The sequence below is a fragment of the Haematobia irritans genome, chromosome 1 (genome assembly GCF_050003625.1).
Source record: "Haematobia irritans isolate KBUSLIRL chromosome 1, ASM5000362v1, whole genome shotgun sequence".
NCBI classification, from domain to species: domain Eukaryota; kingdom Metazoa; phylum Arthropoda; class Insecta; order Diptera; family Muscidae; genus Haematobia; species Haematobia irritans.
Window position 1 is genome coordinate 50,196,900 of NC_134397.1, and position 25,326 is coordinate 50,222,225.

General features: G+C 39.6%; 1 protein-coding gene and 1 long non-coding RNA gene across 2 annotated transcripts; one reads left to right on the forward strand and one right to left on the reverse strand.

The window, feature by feature from the left end:
• The first annotated feature begins 1,832 nt into the window (after nucleotides 1–1,832).
• Nucleotides 1,833–20,780, forward strand: LOC142220899 (dipeptidyl peptidase 9). The gene is made up of 12 exons (XM_075290306.1): nucleotides 1,833–2,060; nucleotides 2,130–3,205; nucleotides 3,282–3,501; nucleotides 3,792–4,068; nucleotides 5,763–6,042; nucleotides 6,109–6,271; nucleotides 6,330–6,641; nucleotides 6,702–6,896; nucleotides 7,102–7,413; nucleotides 19,025–19,247; nucleotides 19,671–19,863; nucleotides 19,950–20,780. Exons 2-12 carry the CDS (start codon nucleotides 2,220–2,222, stop codon nucleotides 20,149–20,151), a joined length of 3,363 nt encoding a protein of 1,120 aa, XP_075146421.1. The 5' UTR covers nucleotides 1,833–2,060; nucleotides 2,130–2,219; the 3' UTR covers nucleotides 20,152–20,780.
• On the reverse strand, nucleotides 3,718–23,841 carry LOC142220902 (uncharacterized). The gene is made up of 2 exons (XR_012717923.1): nucleotides 23,754–23,841; nucleotides 3,718–4,100 (listed from the first exon to the last, which is right to left on the reverse strand). It is a non-coding gene; the product is annotated as an uncharacterized LOC142220902 (long non-coding RNA).
• Nucleotides 23,842–25,326: the final 1,485 nt, after the last annotated feature.

Genomic DNA, 25,326 nt, shown 5'->3' on the forward strand with positions numbered 1-25,326 from the left:
CTCGTAAGTGACACTACAACAATCGTCAACTGTGATGGGGGAAGCGTATCAAAAAGTACGAAATGTACACGAAAGTATTTTGCCATCACTATTGTTACAAGAGCCATTTTATATTTTGTGAAACACCAAGCGCAACTAGCTAATTATAATTTATTTAAATAAAAACGAAAATAAAGTGCTGAAAACATAGTTATTTCGCTTAAAATTGTGAAAGGTATATGGTTAACAATTTCCGAATTTCCAAATATAGTAAAATTATAGTTTTTCTGATATTTTTTTAGACACGCTGCATCCATCGAGAATAAACAAACTGGCTGATAGACGCTGCAGCATGCAACTTGCTACTTGTAACTCAACATATTTATTTTATTAATGCAACAAATTATGTTAAATGTGAAGTGATTGTCGTATAAATGTTATACAGTAATCCCTCGATTTACGTCGTGATTGCCTCCGGAATTTGACGACGTTAATAGAAATGACGTAAACTGAATTAAAAATGAGTAAATTAAGTTCATTTAATTATGTATGTATACGGTTGTACATAATCAAAAACTTCAAAGGTAATTCATTTATAAAAAATGTATAAATAAATATTTATACATAAACAAAAATTGCTGTATATATACAAATTTATAAATGTTTAATAAAAAAAATAAAAATCTAAACAATCCTTTTTTTAATTGACCACAATTATTCTTTTATAACTATCTTAAAATGCACTTTTTCTGATAGTTTGGGCTCTTATTGGCGTCGTTCTGAATTTATCTAAAAGGGCACCTAATGGCACTCATGCGATGCTTTTTTGTAGTAACTTGGCGTGGTACAACTTCTCAATAGTGAGGTCGCTTTTCCGACGTATTTTGGATATCGTATATGACTGTTTTTGACGTGGTACGGATTCTCCCAAGCGCCGTCAAATTCAAAAAATATTGGCAGGGTAAATGCCCTGGAACTTTTCCATTAATGAATTGCCATAATTTAATAAAAATATAATCGCATTTATATTGTTGCTCTCCCAATTTAGTATTTTGCTGGAAAAAGCAACATTTTATGCGTAATAGAAATATTTTTTAGCGCTCTAGGGTTTCTTCCAATAATTTATAAAAAGCTATTTACTTTTGATGTTTCACAAAATATCAAAATTGCTCTTCAAACAATATACTTTCAAAATGTTTTAGTGTCACTTAAGAGTATATGGAAGTGATGGAAATCGAACTTTGACATGCTGGTAGGATATATTGCTATTAGATCATTCTACATTTGTTATTTTTTCAACTTAAGGTGTGTATTAAGTTGGAGTTTAGCCGCTAAAAACATCATTTTTTCACGATTACTTTTCTTTAATAATCCATTTTAAGGAATACAAACTTTGTGAAGATTTGCTTTGGGCTTTTCCCCATCAAGTTATAATAAAATTTGCAACAAATATGTATAATTTCATGCATTTTTCTTACTGATTTAGTTTTCATTTTAGCGATTTTAACCGCTAAACTCGAACATAATACCCACCTTTATTCAAAAATTGCAAATTCCTCAGATCACTTACACTACCTACACACTATCCGCAACAGTTATTTTATTGTTCCTAGTGATGTTGATGTACGGACGTTTGGCAGCCAGTGTTTTATCTTTGATCGAGGCAGTATGTTTGGAAATATATTTAACAAAATGTCAATATATTTTATTTTGAATTTTGACAATCATGAAAATACCTTTCACTTTTCTCTACCCGATCGTTCTATCATGAGTTATACCCCGTTATTTCATCATGTACTTTTTATTTTTGCAAATTTCAGATTCAAACGCCGTCACTTTGATCAAGGGGCTATGTACTCAGCCTTGTACATTATTGGTACTGCAAACGACGATTTTCGTAGATAGGAAAGTTGGAATTAGAAGTCCAATTTTAAGACTTCCAATTGAAAAGAAAATATAACAAATAGTGTGCGTACTGAGAGAGCCACCACAATTTTGAGGAGCAAACATTCGTCCGCAATATGATGATAAATGCGAATCTAACAGGAAGAAGGAATCTCACCAGGAAGAAATAATAGAAGGTGGGTTTTCTCAGCGAAAACAACGGTCATTACGATGGAAAATAATTGTTCTCTTTGTTGTGCTAGCAGGAAAGTTGGAATTAGAAGTCCATGCTGCCATTGAAGTAATTATTCATAGAAAACTAACAGACAGTGAGTGAGAAGAGGATTTTAGAAATTATGGACACCACAATGACACAGAGAAATCGTATGCAGTCGTCGACGTCAACAACAAATAGTAGTTCCGCGTCTGGGAGTATCAATGTTGCTTCAACAATAAATAGTAGTAATCATGGTCAGGGCCCAACATCGGCTATTATTTCCCAGTCTCCACCTGCCATAGAAAGAAGTACATCATCATTTGCAAACCTCTTGGATGGATTTACTTCGCGCGTGTCTGGTGATCGTCAGAGCCAGAGCCCTGCTAGTACTCCTAGTTCGAGCAGCTCTACCGCCCTGCTGCCAATGATGGGTGGAGGAGGTGGTGCGCCTATGCCTACCGCAAGCTTAATGAGCGGAGCATTGGGTGGTGGTAGTTCAATTGCAAGTTTAACCAGTATAGGCTCCACTGCCAATGCCTTTTACTCTTCTATTGGACTGGCTCTGAATTCGTTGACCTCTCCTATAACAGCGGCTGCTGCTGCGGCGTCTGCCACGACAGCAGAAGTTGTTGTTGCAGCGGCTTCTGCCATTTCAAATCACCTTAGTTCGCCAACTAGTACCACTCCTCCACATGGGGAGCTTGACGATGACGACGACTGTGACGATGATGATGACGAGGAAGATGATGGTGAGGATGGCCACATTCCTGCGCCAACACCACGAAAGACATGGTCTGAAATTAAAGCAACAGTAAATGAGATACGTAAGCAAATGTCCAATCTGTCGAGTATGGTGCCCTCAAATATACAATTTCGTACGCTTTCGGATGGAAGAGTTCGTTGCTATTTCTTGAGCACACCACCAAATGCATGGGAAACCACATTGCTATATACGGACATTAATTTGTCCAACATTTCATCAATGAACAATGCAGACGACTTAGCTTCGCCAGATAGTCCAAATGATAGTGGCAGCATACGAATGGGATCTCCACCTCCATCACAAGCTTCATCACCAACAATGCAATCGGGATTTCTGGGTGGTTTTGGTAATAGTGGCAAAAGGTGGGTATAACACAAAGCCATCTGAGCGTTTCCCTTATGTTTATGAAGAACTCCATGATATGTGTTCTTGTTGCAGACTTCACTGGAATATAGTATTACAACAACCTATGTCTAACGTGGCGGCAACAGCAGGATCCATCGGCATAAATGTTTGGTCAAGAGAATTCCAACTGCTGCAGGAACGCAAACGCTTATCCACATGGGGTATCACGTCATATGAATTGCACAAGCCTAGCGGTAAGATAGTGTTTCCATGTTTCAATGACTTGTACCAATGTTTGGATACGGGATATAATGTAAGTAAACCAATTCAATATAACACAGGTAGATACATTGCTTCAAGAAGTGGTATTCATTGTTGTTATTGCGATGCAGTTTTGGGTTAATGACACTTCATACTCGTTAAAATATCTTATCGTACATTGAACCGAATATTAATAATTTTGTTGTATTGTCAAAGATTTGTGAGTCATTTCTAATCTCTCAAGTAAACAAAAATTTGCACTCTACCATTCTTGAAGCATGATAATTTTTTAATTAATGAAAATATATAATATTGTATAATTATCTATTATATTCACTATAGAATAGTCCACTCTTCCCCATACAATTGCGCACATGCCCCCAATGGGCTGCATTAGATCCACAAATATGTCCACAAAATTCCGATTTAATAGCCTACATTAGCGGTTGCGACATTTGGGTAACTCATACACTCAGTGGTCATGAGGAACGTCTAACGTTTGCCCACGATGGACGGCGCACTTTTGCCGATGATCCTCTAAGTGCTGGTCTTCCTTCCTATGTTATGCAAGAGGAATTCAGCCGCTATCAGGGTTATTGGTGGCAGCCACACTCAGATGGTAAGTAAAAAAATGACCACGTCGAAAAACGGCTACATTAAATAAATGAGAAAAAACGTAATCAATAGTATGTATTTATCGAAAAAAAAAAACAATCTGGTAGAATTCACTAAAAAAACATGTAGTTCAATTTTTCAAAAAAAAAAAGACAGAAAATTCCAAGAAAAACAATAAAATTCCAAATATACAATATAATAAAGTTACATTTAATAAGTTATACTTTTTTGATTCTAATTCTAATGCCATATTAATAAAGCCCATGAATTGTTATAAAAAAAGGAAAATCAAAAATAGTCTAAATTAAAAATATTAAAAATTGAAATTACAAATAAAGTATGAATGAATGAATGAAAAAAAATGCAAAAAATTTAAAGAAAATTAAATTTGAAACCTTCATATTTATGATTAAAATTTAAGAAATAAATTTATCAGATTTTCTAAAACCATTTGGAAGAAATTGATAATATATTTTCGATGTCAAAAAATCAATTACATCATAGTAGATATACAACAATAATCTTAAACAATTCAAAAACAATCAAATTTCGAAAAAAAAAATAATAAGACAAAGAAATACAGTAAGATTTTCGAAATATTTCTCCAAAAATCTGGTAACACTATATTTTTTAAACCAGATATAGATGAAATTTTATTTACGGCATCATGGTTCGACCAAATAAAAAGAAAATAAAATCCGTAGAAATTTAAAAGGATGTTTCGATTTTGTTTACATCAACGTTTCATAATAATGATTAAAAAATTCAAGCAATTTCGTTGAAAATATTAAAATTTCAAACGAAAAAATTCATTTTCGAAAGAAATCGTAGCCTCAAATTTTTGAAAACATACCTACGATTAAAATTTTTGGAATAAACCGTTCTGATTTTCTGATAATAATAATTATTCAAAAATCTGGTAACACTATATTAAAAAAAAAAAAATAATTATAATAATAATAAATTAGATGAAATTCGATTTACGACAACACAAAAAAGCAAAACAAAAAACTCCGTAGAAATTTAAAAAGATAATAACAATGATAAAAATGGCCCGCGGATTTTCATTAAAAAAATTTCAATTTTCGAAAGAAAGATTAAACTTTTTGGAATAAACCGATCTGATTTTCTGGAAAATAGATAATTGAAAAACATCCAAGACATAAAGACTGAAAACAAAATAAATGGTATTAAATTTACTCTAAATTCTATTAAATTATAGCAAAAACGTTTTTAAAAATAATCTATTGAAAAAAAATGAAACCACAGCTTCAACAACTGCAATATAAAAAGTTGAAAAAGGTTTATTTCCGTCAATGCCTTGTTTTATATTTTTGTTTTGAAAACAAGGCATTTCCGTCAATGCCTTGTTTTCAAAACAAAAATATTTTACGTGTCTTGGTCCACAATCTGGTGTAGGGCCGATATAAATTCATCTCCAAATTCGCACATAAATTTGTATACTTGGTTTTATATAATTTGAATTGAAGTTCAGCATTTGGTGTCAAACTAACAAAAAGTACATTTTAAAAAATAATTCATGCATATCCACAATCTGATGTATAAAGCGATCTCCAGATACCGATTGTCTACAAAGATCAATGTAATATTACTAGTAAAATTCTCTCTTATCAATGCTGTAGGAACTCCTTCCATAATTTCATTTGTGTTATTTGTTTGGGTTCTCTCTTTATATAGATGGTGTGTACCGCATAGTTTACGAAGAGGTAGACGAATCTGATGTTTGCCTATACACCTTCCCATCGGCGCATGCAACACCTGGCGAAATGGAAGAATATAGATTTCCACGCACTGGTACAGCAAATGCCAAATCTAAATTAAAAATGGTTCAATTCGTTTTAAACGAATCCTTACAAATAAGCGATGTATGTATTAAAGACTTGCCATATTCTTTGTCTGTTGTACTGCCTTGGTTAGAATACATTGTGCGAGTGGGCTGGACCATGGACTCCAAATAGTATGTATAATGTTCAAATAATTTTTTGTTTAGCAGAAGTGAATATAAATGCATATATATCCATAGTGTATGGATGGCAGGAATGGATCGTAAACAACAGCGCTTGGACTTGTTACTTATACCAGTAGATAATTTTTGTGAAACATATAGCAGTTCCACATCATCACCATCGGGCTCAACAGATCACAGTTGGAAGAGTCCCTTCTGCCGAACGATATCCCCTCTTCAGGTAAATTTATTAAATGTTTTCTTTTCAAAACTGGTCTTCAGGCTAACATTCTTTGTAGGTTATATATACTCAAGTCTCTGAATCATGGATTAATGTTCATGATTTGTTACATTTCCTTGAAATTACCGATACCACTGTAACCTTTCTATGGGCCTCCGAGGAGACGGGGTTTCGTCACCTATATCTAGTTACTTCAAGCCTTTGTGCAAAAACATTAAATGGCTGTAATGATAATATTACCAATGCGACAGGGAGTAATGCTTTCGATAACAGTCAACGTTTAAAGTTCCATGGTGCAACAAATTCTTCAGATAATCATGCTGCCGATATTATGAATTCAGCAACACTTCATCCAAGAATTATTAATAAGGTATGTAATAATATTAAAAAAATGTATATTCCTAACAATATATTTTCAAACTCTTACAAGGTGGCCTTAACTTCTGGAGAATGGGAAGTGCTTGGCCGCAATCTTTGGGTGGATAAAGAAAAACAGCTTGTGTACTTTTTAGGTTTAAGGGAAACGCCATTAGAAAAACACTTGTATGTTGTTAGTCTTCAAAGGCCGGAACACATTAGGCAGCTAACCGAACCAGGATACTCATATACCGTCGAATTTGATGAGGTTTGTATTGAAGTGTAAGAAACATGGCCAATAGTGTAGTATACCACGATGGAATTCACATAATGAAATACATAGAATTTACTATTATATTTCACTAGAAAAGATTCATCCATATTGCGAAATCGCCGAAATTGTCTTATATTTCGCTAGAAATTGTTATCAAATTCTACATACTATATTTATATTTTTTCTTCTATTTTTAAAGTCATGTCAATTAATGCTTCAAATATATTGCAATATACAACGTTTACCCTCATGCAAAGTAATGCGTTTGGTACAGACATGTCAAAATGGTGGTGTAAATGGCATTCAGTTATCATTAATGGGCTATTTGCATGAAGGTGGCAAACCCGAACCTCAGTATTGTCCCCAAATATATTCGCCGCAACTTCCTTCGGGTGAGATTGTTTATGCCATGGTCTTTAAGCCTCACAATTTCCAATTGGGTGTGAAATATCCAACGGTATTGAATGTCTATGGCGGACCGGAAGTGCAAACAGTTAACAATACATTTAAGGTAAGTAACTCATTCTATATTTTCAATATCATTCTTTCTCCTCTCGCAATCATCGGAGGTCATTACCTAAATATTACTATATCGCGCTTGAACATTTTATTGCCTATTCACTTTACAAATATATATATAGCAAACTCTTAGTACATTGATCAAGAAACTTGCATCAAATACCAATACCATAAGATATATAACTATATCCGTATAATTGCTAAAAAATGGTACACGTTCCAATTAATCAAGTAAGAAAACAATAAGAGTAGTGGCATATCATTGTCCATAAAGACCAGAGGCCCATAGCACCGGAGGAGAGAGACCTCCCAGGGCAGTTTTGGCCCAACTAAGATCAGGCAAGTGCAGCCGCTCAATTCCTACTTATCAGTGATTGATAGCAGCGTAGCTGACGTGTGCCCCATCTGCAATCAAGGGCCACATGACACTCGTCACCTTTTCGCTTGCCCAGCTAAGCCTACCCGTCTCACGACCAGTTCACTCTGGACACACCCCATCCTTGTCGCAGAGTTCCTTGATCTGGCTACTAGTTGAACTACACAAGCATAGAACAAAATGTATGAAACTACATTGAAAACTGTTACAACAGCAACCAGAGGTCCAATATCTCCCACTTATTCTACGCCTCTTATGTCTCCTTACACTGCCTGATTAGAGTGAAGCTCAACAGGGTCTTCTTTGCACAATAATTATTCCAAGCCCGTCCCTTTGGCTGTGGTCTTGGTAGATAGATGATCCGTCTCACCACCAGATCACTCTGGACACACCCCATCCTTGTCGCAGAGTTCCTTGATCTGGGTACTAGTTGAACTACACAAGCAAAGAATAAAATGGATGAAACTACATTAAAAACTGTTACAACAACAACAACAACCAGAGGTCCAATATCTCCCACTTTTTCTACACCTCTTACGTCTCCTTACACTGTCTGATTAGAGTGAAGCTCATCAGGGTCTTTTTTGCACAATAATTATTCCAAGCCCGTCCCCTTGGCTGTGGTTTTGGTAGTAGATAGGGACAGGTTTTGTTGCTTTGATCATGCAGATTCCTGACATCCATTCACTAATTAGATGGCGACGCATTTGGCTATTTGAATTCGTCTTTATTTCTTACAAAGCCTCTTCTAAATTTTGTAATCAATAAAAAAAATTGTTATATAACTTCTTTTCGACCCTTCGCACTGCCGGTAGTCGTACGCGCCGTAACTTCCGTTTTTTGTTCCAGTCTCCAGCACTGATTTAGATGATGTAGAAGCAACATCGGTCTAAGATCCCACCTCTTTCGAATACCGCATCTGGTCCAAATCGCTCCGCCCATGCGTACCTCACAAACTGTATATGATTATACCTCCTTTTAGGGCCCCTATAACTGCTTCTCTCGCAACCTTCATACCTCTAGGGCAACCATGAAAAATGGCAAAACCACCACTTCTCTTCCAGAGTACAGCTCCCGCACATTTACCAGGAAACCTGCCGTCGAGTAGTACTTTTTTTCGTTCATACAACACCACAACGAACCGGTACAGCCGAGACTATTACCCTGGGATCTTTGGATAATATGAGTTCAGGTTTCCTCAGCGCAGTATACATGCTTTTCTATGTATACCGCCAGCCCTTGCGGCGTGTACTTCTACGACTTCCTGCATATACTTCTTGTACTTCTACGACTTCCTGCACATAATTATGTCTGTCAATCCGGTCTGCGTGTGTCGCCAGGTAAGCTATGGTAGACGATCTCCTGTCGCATGCATCCTTGAGCTCTGCATCGTCTAGCTGATATGATTTGATGGAATGCATCTGCATGGCAGCGACCAAAAGGGAGGAGGCTTATAGATCCATTCGCTAGACTCCCTGTGGTCGGCAACTTGCCTGAATCCACCGCAACCAGACAGTGCTGTATGGAGCTTCAAGTCTTCCCGCTTGCCGCTGACAGGTTGTATTATGACACTGATTCTACTCTTTCACACCCCTTTCCACTTCCATTACTGCGCGGATTATATTATCGTAGTCCTTAAACCGACTGACCCTTCTGTCCATAACCCCTGAAAGGCAAATCGTCCACTTCCTTTACAGGCTCATGGATTATAGACCTGTGAGCATGCGGGTTCATGTTCAACACCGCTCTAACAAACACCCTTATCTTCCGGTCGGCCTCCTTTAATGCCTTCCTCGTGATACTGGGCTGCTGGAAAAAAGGCACGTGCCGTAAAAGCAGGTAGTCCTGTAGTATGCGCATCTTCTATGCTGGTCCTTTGAAGATGCATGAAGAGCAACTGCGTCTTATACGTATTCTCTTCATGGTGTGTATTCTGCACCCACAGTAGAGGTAGCGCATGGCCTGCGCTACCCGTTAGAATTAACTCTTCGCCCCACCTCAGGGGCTCTCTGCTAACCAGCACCTTCTTCTTACTGGACATCGTCTGCATTCGGATAATGTGACTGACTCTCCGTCGCATTTGCCCTCTTGCCGCCAGCAACTGCCGAACCTCTTCCACCAACCGTTCACCATCCTCCGCGTTGCGAGCGAATAAGAGGACATCGGCGTTCGCCAATGCCGTTATGCTGGCTTCACCCATCTCCACACGAGAGTACTTGTTCAATGTCGCAATTACCTCATCTAGCATGATATTGAAAATCATTGGAGAATTAAGTCGCCATGATTCAAATCCCTGTTCAACGGCACCTTCAAATGTTCCTTCCAAGTTGATAGGCACATCCTCCGACGTTCTTAGGTCGACTGGAGTGCGATATTCTCTCGAATGCCTTAGATACATCCCGTGACACCAGACACACCGCCACATTCGCGAAGTGCCCATCTCATCGTGGAGATTGATACATGCTCCAGCCTCTTGCTCAGGACCTTGTTGCATCACTCTAATGAACATTGAAGAGATGGTAATAGGCCTCCAATCTACCGTCGTCCCCGACTCCCTACTAATCGCCTTTGGGATCAGGACCGTTCTGCTAAACTTGAGGTCCTCCGATGTGTAACTTAATAGCAGACACCCAATAAAGAACAAGAGTAGCCTGTTGAAGTTTGTGCTACTCAGCGCCTTAAGCGAGATGCCATCTCGCCCTGGCCTGTCGTTGCACATGGCTCTCAACGAACCTCTCCATTCCTCCTCGGTGATTAGTTCTCATTGGCGAACTTATCACCTATTACGACCTCGTCACCACTCTCTGATGTTCACCCTTTCTCTTTGCTCCCATCGATGATACAATGGACCAGTCGAAATTTCCTGCTGTATTCTTGCTGCACCATTCTATATTGTGTATAGCGGTCCTTAGCCACTGAGATCGAACCCACGCGTCGATCTGTTCCCTCAGTCAACAGTTGGACCAACTAGTCCAAGATCAATTTGTCTCCGGGGATGCTCACTAAGTGACTCTTCCCCGTGTTGCAGATCATGAGTGGCATCTTTTAGGGGATCAATTACCACTGGAATGGGAGTCTGCTGACTCGTATTCAAAGCTGGTATTACTGTTGGCCTCGTTGCTGGTGTCACTGCCCTCGCCAACTTGCCGTGCCGCTCGCGCTCTCGCAACGGCCTGCACAAAAGAACGCCTCTGGCTATTTTTCTTAATGGAGTGTATTTATAATGGCTGAGGGGTCCATTTCTTTTTTTTAATTTAATAATTTCGGCTTCGATAGCTGTCAATGCTGCTTGTTCATCCTGTGTCCGTACTCTTCTGAGATGCTGGGGTGCTTCATCCACAAGGGTCTCAACCCGGCATACGTCTGGAAATTGCGCTGCATTTCCCACAAATGTTATTTACATTCTTGGTTCCTCTGCAAGCCTTCCTTCTTATATGCTGCTTTAGGCAAACAATCTCATGCAAACTTTGCACACAAATCCGACTGGCTGCACCACGGGAACCAGCTTGAAACAACTGGTTGTTGTTATAGCCCTTTGGAGTTGGTTCTTGGACAGTGTTGAAACCCCCCGGGCCGGTTGCTGTTGTGTTGCGGCTGCTGCTGTTCCGGCCGAAGTCTTCCACGTTCTTGTTGCCCAGCGGAATGCCGTTTTTGTTGGTGCGATGCTTCTTACGGTTGCTGCTGCGGCCTCGCCGGACTGCTGGCTTGTCTCAATCTTCTCTATAGCTTTGTTTCCATCGCTTATACTATATTTCCGTCACCAGAAAGTCAATTTCTCGCAAGATCAAAAATAGTTATAGTCCATGGCGATTCCAACGAGTATGCTGTATGGGGTTGGAACATCTGCACAGTGACAGCTTGTACAAATTAGGCTACTTCAATTTCTACCGACTCGTGCCTTGGCGTCGGGGGGGATATTGCTGGTGGCCACCAGTTTCTTTATGCACTAACTGGTCGCACATGCCCTCAGAACAACTACTCTTCCACCTTGACCTTAATAGGTTCCACAGGGCCACATCGGACTATGCATCACAATTCTTTGTGATGGTCCTAGCGGATTCCCTAATTCCATGTCAGTTCCGAATTGATTGTTAATTGATAATCGTTATAATTTAAAGAGAAAACATCTTGCGATGGAATGTAAACGAAACGAAATCCATTGCTTTCTATTGAGTATTCATGGTCGCATTAGAATGTATTGGTCCTAAAGCTAATTTAATGATTACTGGTTTGGCAATTTGGAACGTATCCTTTGGAATTCAGTACATATTTCTCATCTTTAATCTGTTACAAAATTTACTGATACAATAAACTTTTTAATCAAATTAATCTTTAACTGGTGAGGTGAAATTATTTCGCCAGAATGTGGTTATTTTCATTTACAATTAATATAAGTGAAAATAAAGTGATTTCAACTCGAAAACCGAACATAGTACCCAACTTAAAGAAAAGGGTAATAGTCTCGGTACAGCCGAGACTATTACCCTGGGATCTTTGGATAATATGAGTTCAGGTTTCCTCAGCGCAGTATACATGCTTTTCTATGTATACCGCCAGCCCTTGCGGCGTGTACTTCTACGACTTCCTGCATATACTTCTTGTACTTCTACGACTTCCTGCACATAATTATGTCTGTCAATCCGGTCTGCGTGTGTCGCCAGGTAAGCTATGGCAGACGATCTCCTGTCGCATGCATCCTTGAGCTCTGCATCGTCTAGCTGATATGATTTGATGGAATGCATCTGCATGGCAGCGACCAAAAGGGAGGAGGCTTATAGATCCATTCGCTAGACTCCCTGTGGTCGGCAACTTGCCTGAATCCACCGCAACCAGACAGTGCTGTATGGAGCTTCAAGTTTTCCCGCTTGCCGCTGACAGGTTGTATTATGACACTGATTCTACTCTTTCACACCCCTTTCCACTTCCATTACTGCGCGGATTATATTATCGTAGTCCTTAAACCGACTGACCCTTCTGTCCATAACCCCTGAAAGGCAAATCGTCCACTTCCTTTACAGGCTCATGGATTATAGACCTGTGAGCATGCGGGTTCATGTTCAACACCGCTCTAACAAACACCCTTATCTTCCGGTCGGCCTCCTTTAATGCCTTCCTCGTGATACTGGGCTGCTGGAAAAAAGGCACGTGCCGTAAAAGCAGGTAGTCCTGTAGTATGCGCATCTTCTATGCTGGTCCTTTGAAGATGCATGAAGAGCAACTGCGTCTTATACGTATTCTCTTCATGGTGTGTATTCTGCACCCACAGTAGAGGTAGCGCATGGCCTGCGCTACCCGTTAGAATTAACTCTTCGCCCCACCTCAGGGGCTCTCTGCTAACCAGCACCTTCTTCTTACTGGACATCGTCTGCATTCGGATAATGTGACTGACTCTCCGTCGCATTTGCCCTCTTGCCGCCAGCAACTGCCGAACCTCTTCCACCAACCGTTCACCATCCTCCGCGTTGCGAGCGAATAAGAGGACATCGGCGTTCGCCAATGCCGTTATGCTGGCTTCACCCATCTCCACACGAGAGTACTTGTTCAATGTCGCAATTACCTCATCTAGCATGATATTGAAAATCATTGGAGAATTAAGTCGCCATGATTCAAATCCCTGTTCAACGGCACCTTCAAATGTTCCTTCCAAGTTGATAGGCACATCCTCCGACGTTCTTAGGTCGACTGGAGTGCGATATTCTCTCGAATGCCTTAGATACATCCCGTGACACCAGACACACCGCCACATTCGGGAAGTGCCCATCTCATCGTGGAGATTGATACATGCTCCAGCCTCTTGCTCAGGACCTTGTTGCATCACTCTAATGAACATTGAAGAGATGGTAATAGGCCTCCAATCTACCGTCGTCCCCGACTCCCTACTAATCGCCTTTGGGATCAGGACCGTTCTGCTAAACTTGAGGTCCTCCGATGTGTAACTTAATAGCAGACACCCAATAAAGAACAAGAGTAGCCTGTTGAAGTTTGTGCTACTCAGCGCCTTAAGCGAGATGCCATCTCGCCCTGGCCTGTCGTTGCACATGGCTCTCAACGAACCTCTCCATTCCTCCTCGGTGATTAGTTCTTATTGGCGAACTTATCACCTATTACGACCTCGTCACCACTCTCTGATGTTCACCCTTTCTCTTTGCTCCCATCGATGATACAATGGACCAGTCGAAATTTCCTGCTGTATTCTTGCTGCACCATTCTATATTGTGTATAGCGGTCCTTAGCCACTGAGATCGAACCCACGCGTCGATCTGTTCCCTCAGTCAACAGTTGGACCAACTAGTCCAAGATCAATTTGTCTCCGGGGATGCTCACTAAGTGACTCTTCCCCGTGTTGCAGATCATGAGTGGCATCTTTTAGGGGATCAATTACCACTGGAATGGGAGTCTGCTGACTCGTATTCAAAGCTGGTATTACTGTTGGCCTCGTTGCTGGTGTCACTGCCCTCGCCAACTTGCCGTGCCGCTCGCGCTCTCGCAACGGCCTGCACAAAAGAACGCCTCTGGCTATTTTTCTTAATGGAGTGTATTTATAATGGCTGAGGGGTCCATTTCTTTTTTTTAATTTAATAATTTCGGCTTCGATAGCTGTCAATGCTGCTTGTTCATCCTGTGTCCGTACTCTTCTGAGATGCTGGGGTGCTTCATCCACAAGGGTCTCAACCCGGCATACGTCTGGAAATTGCGCTGCATTGCCCACAAATGTTATTTACATTCTTGGTTCCTCTGCAAGCCTTCCTTCTTATATGCTGCTTTAGGCAAACAATCTCATGCAAACTTTGCACACAAATCCGACTGGCTGCACCACGGGAACCAGCTTGAAACAACTGGTTGTTGTTATAGCCCTTTGGAGTTGGTTCTTGGACAGTGTTGAAACCCCCCGGGCCGGTTGCTGTTGTGTTGCGGCTGCTGCTGTTCCGGCCGAAGTCTTCCACGTTCTTGTTGCCCAGCGGAATGCCGTTTTTGTTGGTGCGATGCTTCTTACGGTTGCTGCTGCGGCCTCGCCGGACTGCTGGCTTGTCTCAATCTTCTCTATAGCTTTGTTTCCATCGCTTATACTATATTTCCGTCACCAGAAAGTCAATTTCTCGCAAGATCAAAAATAGTTATAGTCCATGGCGATTCCAACGAGTATGCTGTATGGGGTTGGAACATCTGCACAGTGACAGCTTGTACAAATTAGGCTACTTCAATTTCTACCGACTCGTGCCTTGGCGTCGGGGGGGATATTGCTGGTGGCCACCAGTTTCTTTATGCACTAACTGGTCGCACATGCCCTCAGAACAACTACTCTTCCACCTTGACCTTAATAGGTTCCACAGGGCCACATCGGACTATGCATCACAATTCTTTGTGATGGTCCTAGCGGATTCCCTAATTCCATGTCAGTTCCGAATTGATTGTTAATTGATAATCGTTATAATTTAAAGAGAAAACATCTTGCGATGGAATGTAAACGAAACGAAATCCATTGCTTTCTATTGAGTATTCATGGTCGCATTAGAATGTATTGGTCCTAAAGCTAATTTAATGATTACTGGTTTGGCAATTTGGAACGTATCCTTTGGAATTCAGTACATATTTCTCATCTTTAATCTGTTACAAAATTTACTGATACAATAAACTTTTTAATCAAATTAATCTTTAACTGGTGAGGTGAAATTATTTCGCCAGAATGTGGTTATTTTCATTTACAATTAATATAAGTGAAAATAAAGTGATTTCAACTCGAAAACCGAACATAGTACCCAACTTAAAGAACATAGTACCCGAGACTATTACCCTGGGATCTTTGGATAATATGAGTTCAGGTTTCCTCAGCGCAGTATACATGCTTTTCTATGTATACCGCCAGCCCTTGCGGCGTGTACTTCTACGACTTCCTGCATATACTTCTTGTACTTCTACGACTTCCTGCACATAATTATGTCTGTCAATCCGGTCTGCGTGTGTCGCCAGGTAAGCTATGGCAGACGATCTCCTGTCGCATGCATCCTTGAGCTCTGCATCGTCTAGCTGATATGATTTGATGGAATGCATCTGCATGGCAGCGACCAAAAGGGAGGAGGCTTATAGATCCATTCGCTAGACTCCCTGTGGTCGGCAACTTGCCTGAATCCACCGCAACCAGACAGTGCTGTATGGAGCTTCAAGTTTTCCCGCTTGCCACTGACAGGTTGTATTATGACACTGATTCTACTCTTTCACACCCCTTTCCACTTCCATTACTGCGCGGATTATATTATCGTAGTCCTTAAACCGACTGACCCTTTTGTCCATAACCCCTGAAAGGCAAATCGTCCACTTCCTTTACAGGCTCATGGATTATAGACCTGTGAGCATGCGGGTTCATGTTCAACACCGCTCTAACAAACACCCTTATCTTCCGGTCGGCCTCCTTTAATGCCTTCCTCGTGATACTGGGCTGCTGGAAAAAAGGCACGTGCCGTAAAAGCAGGTAGTCCTGTAGTATGCGCATCTTCTATGCTGGTCCTTTGAAGATGCATGAAGAGCAACTGCGTCTTATACGTATTCTCTTCATGGTGTGTATTCTGCACCCACAGTAGAGGTAGCGCATGGCCTGCGCTACCCGTTAGAATTAACTCTTCGCCCCACCTCAGGGGCTCTCTGCTAACCAGCACCTTCTTCTTACTGGACATCGTCTGCATTCGGATAATGTGACTGACTCTCCGTCGCATTTGCCCTCTTGCCGCCAGCAACTGCCGAACCTCTTCCACCAACCGTTCACCATCCTCCGCGTTGCGAGCGAATAAGAGGACATCGGCGTTCGCCAATGCCGTTATGCTGGCTTCACCCATCTCCACACGAGAGTACTTGTTCAATGTCGCAATTACCTCATCTAGCATGATATTGAAAATCATTGGAGAATTAAGTCGCCATGATTCAAATCCCTGTTCAACGGCACCTTCAAATGTTCCTTCCAAGTTGATAGGCACATCCTCCGACGTTCTTAGGTCGACTGGAGTGCGATATTCTCTCGAATGCCTTAGATACATCCCGTGACACCAGACACACCGCCACATTCGCGAAGTGCCCATCTCATCGTGGAGATTGATACATGCTCCAGCCTCTTGCTCAGGACCTTGTTGCATCACTCTAATGAACATTGAAGAGATGGTAATAGGCCTCCAATCTACCGTCGTCCCCGACTCCCTACTAATCGCCTTTGGGATCAGGACCGTTCTGCTAAACTTGAGGTCCTCCGATGTGTAACTTAATAGCAGACACCCAATAAAGAACAAGAGTAGCCTGTTGAAGTTTGTGCTACTCAGCGCCTTAAGCGAGATGCCATCTCGCCCTGGCCTGTCGTTGCACATGGCTCTCAACGAACCTCTCCATTCCTCCTCGGTGATTAGTTCTCATTGGCGAACTTATCACCTATTACGACCTCGTCACCACTCTCTGATGTTCACCCTTTCTCTTTGCTCCCATCGATGATACAATGGACCAGTCGAAATTTCCTGCTGTATTCTTGCCGCACCATTCTATATTGTGTATAGCGGTCCTTAGCCACTGAGATCGAACCCACGCGTCGATCTGTTCCCTCAGTCAACAGTTGGACCAACTAGTCCAAGATCAATTTGTCTCCGGGGATGCTCACTAAGTGACTCTTCCCCGTGTTGCAGATCATGAGTGGCATCTTTTAGGGGATCAATTACCACTGGAATGGGAGTCTGCTGACTCGTATTCAAAGCTGGTATTACTGTTGGCCTCGTTGCTGGTGTCACTGCCCTCGCCAACTTGCCGTGCCGCTCGCGCTCTCGCAACGGCCTGCACAAAAGAACGCCTCTGGCTATTTTTCTTAATGGAGTGTATTTATAATGGCTGAGGGGTCCATTTCTTTTTTTTAATTTAATAATTTCGGCTTCGATAGCTGTCAATGCTGCTTGTTCATCCTGTGTCCGTACTCTTCTGAGATGCTGGGGTGCTTCATCCACAAGGGTCTCAACCCGGCATACGTCTGGAAATTGCGCTGCATTTCCCACAAATGTTATTTACATTCTTGGTTCCTCTGCAAGCCTTCCTTCTTATATGCTGCTTTAGGCAAACAATCTCATGCAAACTTTGCACACAAATCCGACTGGCTGCACCACGGGAACCAGCTTGAAACAACTGGTTGTTGTTATAGCCCTTTGGAGTTGGTTCTTGGACAGTGTTGAAACCCCCCGGGCCGGTTGCTGTTGTGTTGCGGCTGCTGCTGTTCCGGCCGAAGTCTTCCACGTTCTTGTTGCCCAGCGGAATGCCGTTTTTGTTGGTGCGATGCTTCTTACGGTTGCTGCTGCGGCCTCGCCGGACTGCTGGCTTGTCTCAATCTTCTCTATAGCTTTGTTTCCATCGCTTATACTATATTTCCGTCACCAGAAAGTCAATTTCTCGCAAGATCAAAAATAGTTATAGTCCATGGCGATTCCAACGAGTATGCTGTATGGGGTTGGAACATCTGCACAGTGACAGCTTGTACAAATTAGGCTACTTCAATTTCTACCGACTCGTGCCTTGGCGTCGGGGGGGATATTGCTGGTGGCCACCAGTTTCTTTATGCACTAACTGGTCGCACATGCCCTCAGAACAACTACTCTTCCACCTTGACCTTAATAGGTTCCACAGGGCCACATCGGACTATGCATCACAATTCTTTGTGATGGTCCTAGCGGATTCCCTAATTCCATGTCAGTTCCGAATTGATTGTTAATTGATAATCGTTATAATTTAAAGAGAAAACATCTTGCGATGGAATGTAAACGAAACGAAATCCATTGCTTTCTATTGAGTATTCATGGTCGCATTAGAATGTATTGGTCCTAAAGCTAATTTAATGATTACTGGTTTGGCAATTTGGAACGTATCCTTTGGAATTCAGTACATATTTCTCATCTTTAATCTGTTACAAAATTTACTGATACAATAAACTTTTTAATCAAATTAATCTTTAACTGGTGAGGTGAAATTATTTCGCCAGAATGTGGTTATTTTCATTTACAATTAATATAAGTGAAAATAAAGTGATTTCAACTCGAAAACCGAACATAGTACCCAACTTAAAGAAATAATTATTATTTTTCGATCAAAATCTATTATTTTATTTCTAATTAATTCTGTGAACAATTTTTTTCTGTGTATACCGATTATTTCAATAAAATTTACTTCATTATACCATATCACATCAAATAAAATTATATATTAAAAAATTTTTCAGGGTAAACATCAATTGCGAATGCATATGTTAGCTGCCCAGGGATATTGTGTTATTTGCATAGACTCACGAGGTTCAAGACATCGCGGTATTAAATTTGAAAGTCACATACGCTGTCGCATGGGTCAAGTGGAATTAAATGATCAAGTGGATGCTTTGAGAATACTTGCTGATCAATTAGGTTATATTGATATGAATCGTGTTGGTATCCATGGTTGGTCATATGGTAAGTTTATGAAACTGTTAATTCAACAAATAGAAGGAAAATCGCGAAAAATATTGTATCGTTCATTTATTGACATGACATGACAAGTTTAAAGATTTATCTCTTATTAGCTTCAACTTGAGACATGTTCACTACACTCGTGAAAAGTCGAATTTCAATAATAGAAATAGTCGAAATTCGACTTTTCCAAATTTAAAACAAAATCGAAAAGACGATTTTTCCACATGTTGGAAAATGTCGACAAGTCGAATTTTTGATTCTGATTACAATCCTTGAAAATTCGACTTTTTTATTCTGTTAACCGTACCCAAATTTACTCATCTATGAACAATATCGTTGATAAGTTTGGTTTTGGTTAAAAAATCTTTCCATAATTTTAATAATTTTTTTATTAATTTATTTTTTCTTTTCCTGCCAATTTAGGAGGCTATTTAAGTCTCATGGGCTTAGCGCATTATCCACACATATTTAAGGTAGCCATAGCCGGTGCTCCAGTCACAAATTGGGAATACTATGATACGGGCTATACAGAACGTTATATGGATTTACCACAAAACAATAAGCATGGTTATACGGCTGGTTCGGTGCTCAATTATATTCACTCATTTCCCGAAGAGTAAGCATGAGAGAACACAATAAATAGACGACAACTTATATGGAAATACTAAATTAATTCACTAATTTCTCTTCTCTTGATTGCAGGGATAACCGGCTATTGCTTATTCATGGCCTCATTGATGAAAATGTACATTTTTTCCATACATCTCAACTGATTAATGCCTTGAATAAAGCAAATAAACCCTACACACTTCATATATTCCCCGACGAGAGGCATTCGTTAAGGAATTTGGAATCTAATAAGAATTATGAGACGAAATTATTGTCGTTTCTGCAAAACCTATAAAGCAACACGACTTCGGAGACACATTTATTTGTTGTTGATGAAGACAAGAGCAACAGCAGCAGCAGCAGCAATTCTATACATCAATATAATACCTATATATACATATATAAATTTGAGATTTTCGGCGTTAAATATGTACATTCAAATCGATTTGTTGTATTTGTTTCAATTCCCCCTGTCCCTCCCCTAAATCCTTAAACCTCTTCCCTATTCTTTGTACTCTGTAATTTTACTTTCTCAACAAAAAAGCTTCTTTTTTAGTGGCTGTTACAATTGAATGCAATATGCAAAGATATTCTTTATTTTTTAACTGATTATAAATAATTATTCCAGGAATGTCATCCACGATGAGATTTAGTGTGAAAAGCAGAAAAGAAAGAAAACAAAAGAACAAAAAATTCAAATGAAAAACCAATAGCAACCCTTGTGAAAGGGAAATGTTTGTTTTTGCAAATAATTTAAGAAGACATCCTGTTATTTAAATGTGCTCGTTCAAAATTTATTTCAATATATTTTTGTAATTTAAATAAACAAATTATCAATGTTTTTTATATAAATGATGAAATTGTACAAAGTTATGAATGGTTTAATATAATCAAAAAGACAGAATGCTTTCAATGATAATATAATTGGACTTTGTTTGCTGTTCTTTATCTTTGTGGTTTTGTAAAGTTTGGGATTTAGGGTGAGCATTAAGCTCGAGTTTAGCCGCTAAAATCAAAAATAAATCAGTAAAAAAATTATAAAATAATACCTCTTTGAGGCGAATTTTATTATAGCTGGATGGGGAATAGCCATAGCCTAAAGCAACTTATCATAAAGTTTATATTCGCTAAAATGGATTATTAGAGAAAAGTAATCGTGAGAAAATTGTGATTTTAGCGGCTAAACTCGAACTTAATACTCACCTTAAAGGTGATATCGTGATATCGATTTTATACAGCTCGTGAACTTATTCGATTGGTAAATTGGAATCGCAAAGCATTTGACACTGTGCGTATACATCTTTTTCGAATCGGTGTAGTAAAAAATGTGATACTTTTTACCACCGTAGTGCAATGGTTAGCATGCCCGCCTTGCACACACAAGGTCGTGGGTTCGATTCCTGCTTCGACCGAACACCAAAAAGTTTTTCAGCGGTGGATTATCCCACCTCAGTAATGCTGGTGACATTTCTGAGGGTTTCAAAGCTTCTCTAAATGGTTTCACTGCAATGTGGAACGCCGTTCGGACTCGGCTATAAAAAGGAGGTCCCTTGTCATTGAGCTTAACATGGAATCGGGCAGCACTCAGTGATAAGAGAGAAGTACACCAATGTGGTATCACAATTGACTGAATAGTCTAAGTGAGCCTGATACATCGGGCTGCCACCTAACCTATACGATTTTGTGCCACTTTTCCAATAATGTATGCCACTTTTTCAAAATATTTTCGCAGATATTGACTATAAAAATTCTTTTTATATTAATTATTACAAAATATTACAAACAAATACATAGGCCATGAACCGGAATCAGAAATTATTTCAGAAAGAATCCCTGAAACTGGTACTACTCCGTAAAAATTTATATTTTGAAATTTTACCCTAAAAGTGTCAAATTTTATTATGAATTTACATAATAACAAAAAATGGAAAAAATACAAAATTCTTAAGTTTCAAGTTTTTTTGGTATAAGTTACTAAAAAGAAGGCGCCACTTTTTTAAAAAACAATTGTGCCATTTTTTTTTTTTTTTTTTGAAGTTTGCCACCTTTTGAAATTCCCAACGTTAACGCTGCCCTGCAGTAATTTGTTTAAAAATTGGTAAGCAACTAAAGGGTGATTTGTTAAGAGCTTGATAACTTTTTTTTTAAAAAAAACGCATAAAATTTGCAAAATCTCATCGGTTCTTTATTTGAAACGTTAGATTGGTCCATGACATTTACTTTTCGAAGATAATTTCATTTAAATGTTGACCGCGGCTGCGTCTTAGGTGGTCCATTCGGAAAGTCCAATTTTGGGCAACTTTTTCGAGCATTTCGGCCGGAATAGCCCGAATTTCTTCGGAAATGTTGTCTTCCAAAGCTGGAATAGTTGCTGGCTTATTTCTGTAGACTTTAGACTTGACGTAGCCCCACAAAAAATAGTCTAAAGGCGTCAAATCGCATGATCTTGGTGGCCAACTTACCGGTCCATTTCTTGAGATGAATTGTTCTCCGAAGTTTTCCCTCAAAATGGCCATAGAATCGCGAGCTGTGTGGCATGTAGCGCCATCTTGTTGAAACCACATGTCAACCAAGTTCAGTTCTTCCATTTTTGGCAACAAAAAGTTTGTTAGCATCGAACGATAGCGATCGCCATTCACCGTAACGTTGCGTCCAACAGCATCTTTGAAAAAATACGGTCCAATGATTCCACCAGCGTACAAACCACACCAAACAGTGCATTTTTCGGGATGCATGGGCAGTTCTTGAACGGCTTCTGGTTGCTCTTCACTCCAAATGCGGCAGTTTTGCTTATTTACGTAGCCATTCAACCAGAAATGAGCCTCATCGCTGAACAAAATTTGTCGATAAAAAAGCGGATTTTCTGCCAACTTTTCTAGGGCCCATTCACTGAAAATTCGACGTTGTGGCAGATCGTAAGTCTATTCATGATGAAATGTCAAAGCATACTGAGCATCTTTCTCTTTGACACCATGTCTGAAATCCCACGTGATCTGTCAAATACTAATGCATGAAAATCCTAACCTCAAAAGAATCACCCTTTACAACTAAATGAAAATCTTGATTACTTTCACACTGACATGCCCTCTCAGGAAAGTACTTCTCTGCACCATTACAAAAAAAAAAACTAAAATGTTAGAGTGGCCGAGATATGAGGAAGAAATGTTTTTTCTAAGAAATAAACAAAAAAATCTATCTGGCACTTGATAATGCTAATAACATTTTGATCCATGATAAACGAAACCGGTCCGGTGATCACAAATCATTATTCTCAAGTCTATGGTACTGCTGGGGATATGGCACGAATGTTCTTAGTAAGCAGTTTTTCACCCAAACTACTTATCCAGTTCGTTGCAGGGAATTTATCTTTAATGATGTTATTGTGCATATTTATGGCATATGTTATAGGGATTATTGGGAAACAATATTGGCAAATAACTATAAGCCCATGGTTTGCATGCCCACCTTATATACACTGGGTTAAGGGTTCAATCTCATTTTCCACCAAACACTAAAAAAAATTTCAGCAGTTAACTAAAAAATTTCATTTCAAAAAAGAATCCGTCGCCACAGCCAAACCAGCTAACATTTTAATTTCATATTGGATATATAACATCACGGTAGGATTATTTTCCAAAAATGGTATTCAGATATTTGGAAAATGGTTCTGGAAAAATGTTTGACACTAATTTTGTTCAAATATTTGCCTAGACTATTCAGTCCATTGTGAACTTCTCTCTTAACTATGAGTGCTGCCCGATTCTATGTTTAGCTCATTGACAAGGGACCTCCTTTTTATAGCCGCTCATGTCCATAGACAATTTTCAATTCCTCCATAAAGCCGCGCTCGGAATCCATATCAAAAAGTTAGTAACAATTATATTAACAAATACTTACCATCATCCTCATTATCCGCTTCAAAGATCCCACCACCATCGTCGTTTATAGTCGGCAAAAGATGCTGCATCTTCAAATCCTCGGTTTGTCCATGTGTTTCCATGTTTGGATTATTAATTTTAATGTATTAATTTTATATAAAGGGTGATTCTTTTGAGGTTAGGATTTTCATGCATTAGTATTTGACAGATCACGTGGGATTTCAGACATGGTGTCAAAGAGAAAGAGAAAGATGAATTTTCAGTGAATGGGCCCTAGAAAAGTTGGCAGAAAATCCGCTTTTTTATCGACAAATTTTGTTCAGCGATGAGGCTCATTTCTGGTTGAATGGCTACGTAAATAAGCAAAATTGCCGCATTTGGAGTGAAGAGCAACCAGAAGCCGTTCAAGAACTGCCCATGCATCCCGAAAAATGCACTGTTTGGTGTGGTTTGTACGCTGGTGGAATCATTGGACCGTATTTTTTCAAAGATGCTGTTGGACGCAACGTTACGGTGAATGGCGATCGCTATCGTTCGATGCTAACAAACTTTTTGTTGCCAAAAATGGAAGAACTGAACTTGGTTGACATGTGGTTTCAACAAGATGGCGCTACATGCCACACAGCTCGCGATTCTATGGCCATTTTGAGGGAAAACTTCGGAGAACAATTCATCTCAAGAAATGGACCGGTAAGTTGGCCACCAAGATCATGCGATTTGACGCCTTTAGACTATTTTTTGTGGGGCTACGTCAAGTCTAAAGTCTACAGAAATAAGCCAGCAACTATTCCAGCTTTGGAAGACAACACTTCCGAAGAAATTCGGGCTATTCCGGCCGAAATGCTCGAAAAAGTTGCCCAAAATTGGACTTTCCGAATGGACCACCTAAGACGCAGCCGCGGTCAACATTTAAATGAAATTATCTTCAAAAAGTAAATGTCATGGACCAATCTAACGTTTCAAATAAAGAACCGATGAGATTTTGCAAATTTTATGCGTTTTTTTTTTTTTAAAAGTTATCAAGCTCTTAACAAATCACCCTTTACAACGCTTCCGCTTTAATTTCAGTTCAAATGTTATTATTAAAGTTTAAAAGCGTTCCATCGCCAACCTCCTCCCGATGATTGTAAGACGTGTTTCTTTTCCGAAGGTAGGTTGACGGCGTGACTAATGTACTGTACACTAACGATTTAAATGTACTGTACAGTAAATTGACATTACAGTAAAAAAAAGAGAATCAAATTCTTTGCATATTTTCAGGCAGCCGACAAATACAGTACGCACTACCCAATAAACACAAGCATTGGAGAAATGCTTATATTCAATACGTTTTCAAACATTTTTTCAAAGAATTAGCTTAGAATTCAATTTGAGAAATTGTTGAGAAAATCGCGTTCTCAACAACAATTAGACATTACCCTCAACAGTAGAATTCAACACGTTAGTAACAATTTCTCAACTTTTCAAACTAAATTTAATTTTAATGTTTCAAACCCATTGGAAAATTTGTTGAAGGCAATCAATATGCAAGGCCATTTGAACTAATGTTGAAGGTGGGATTCACTATCAAATTGATATGGCGTTACCTACGA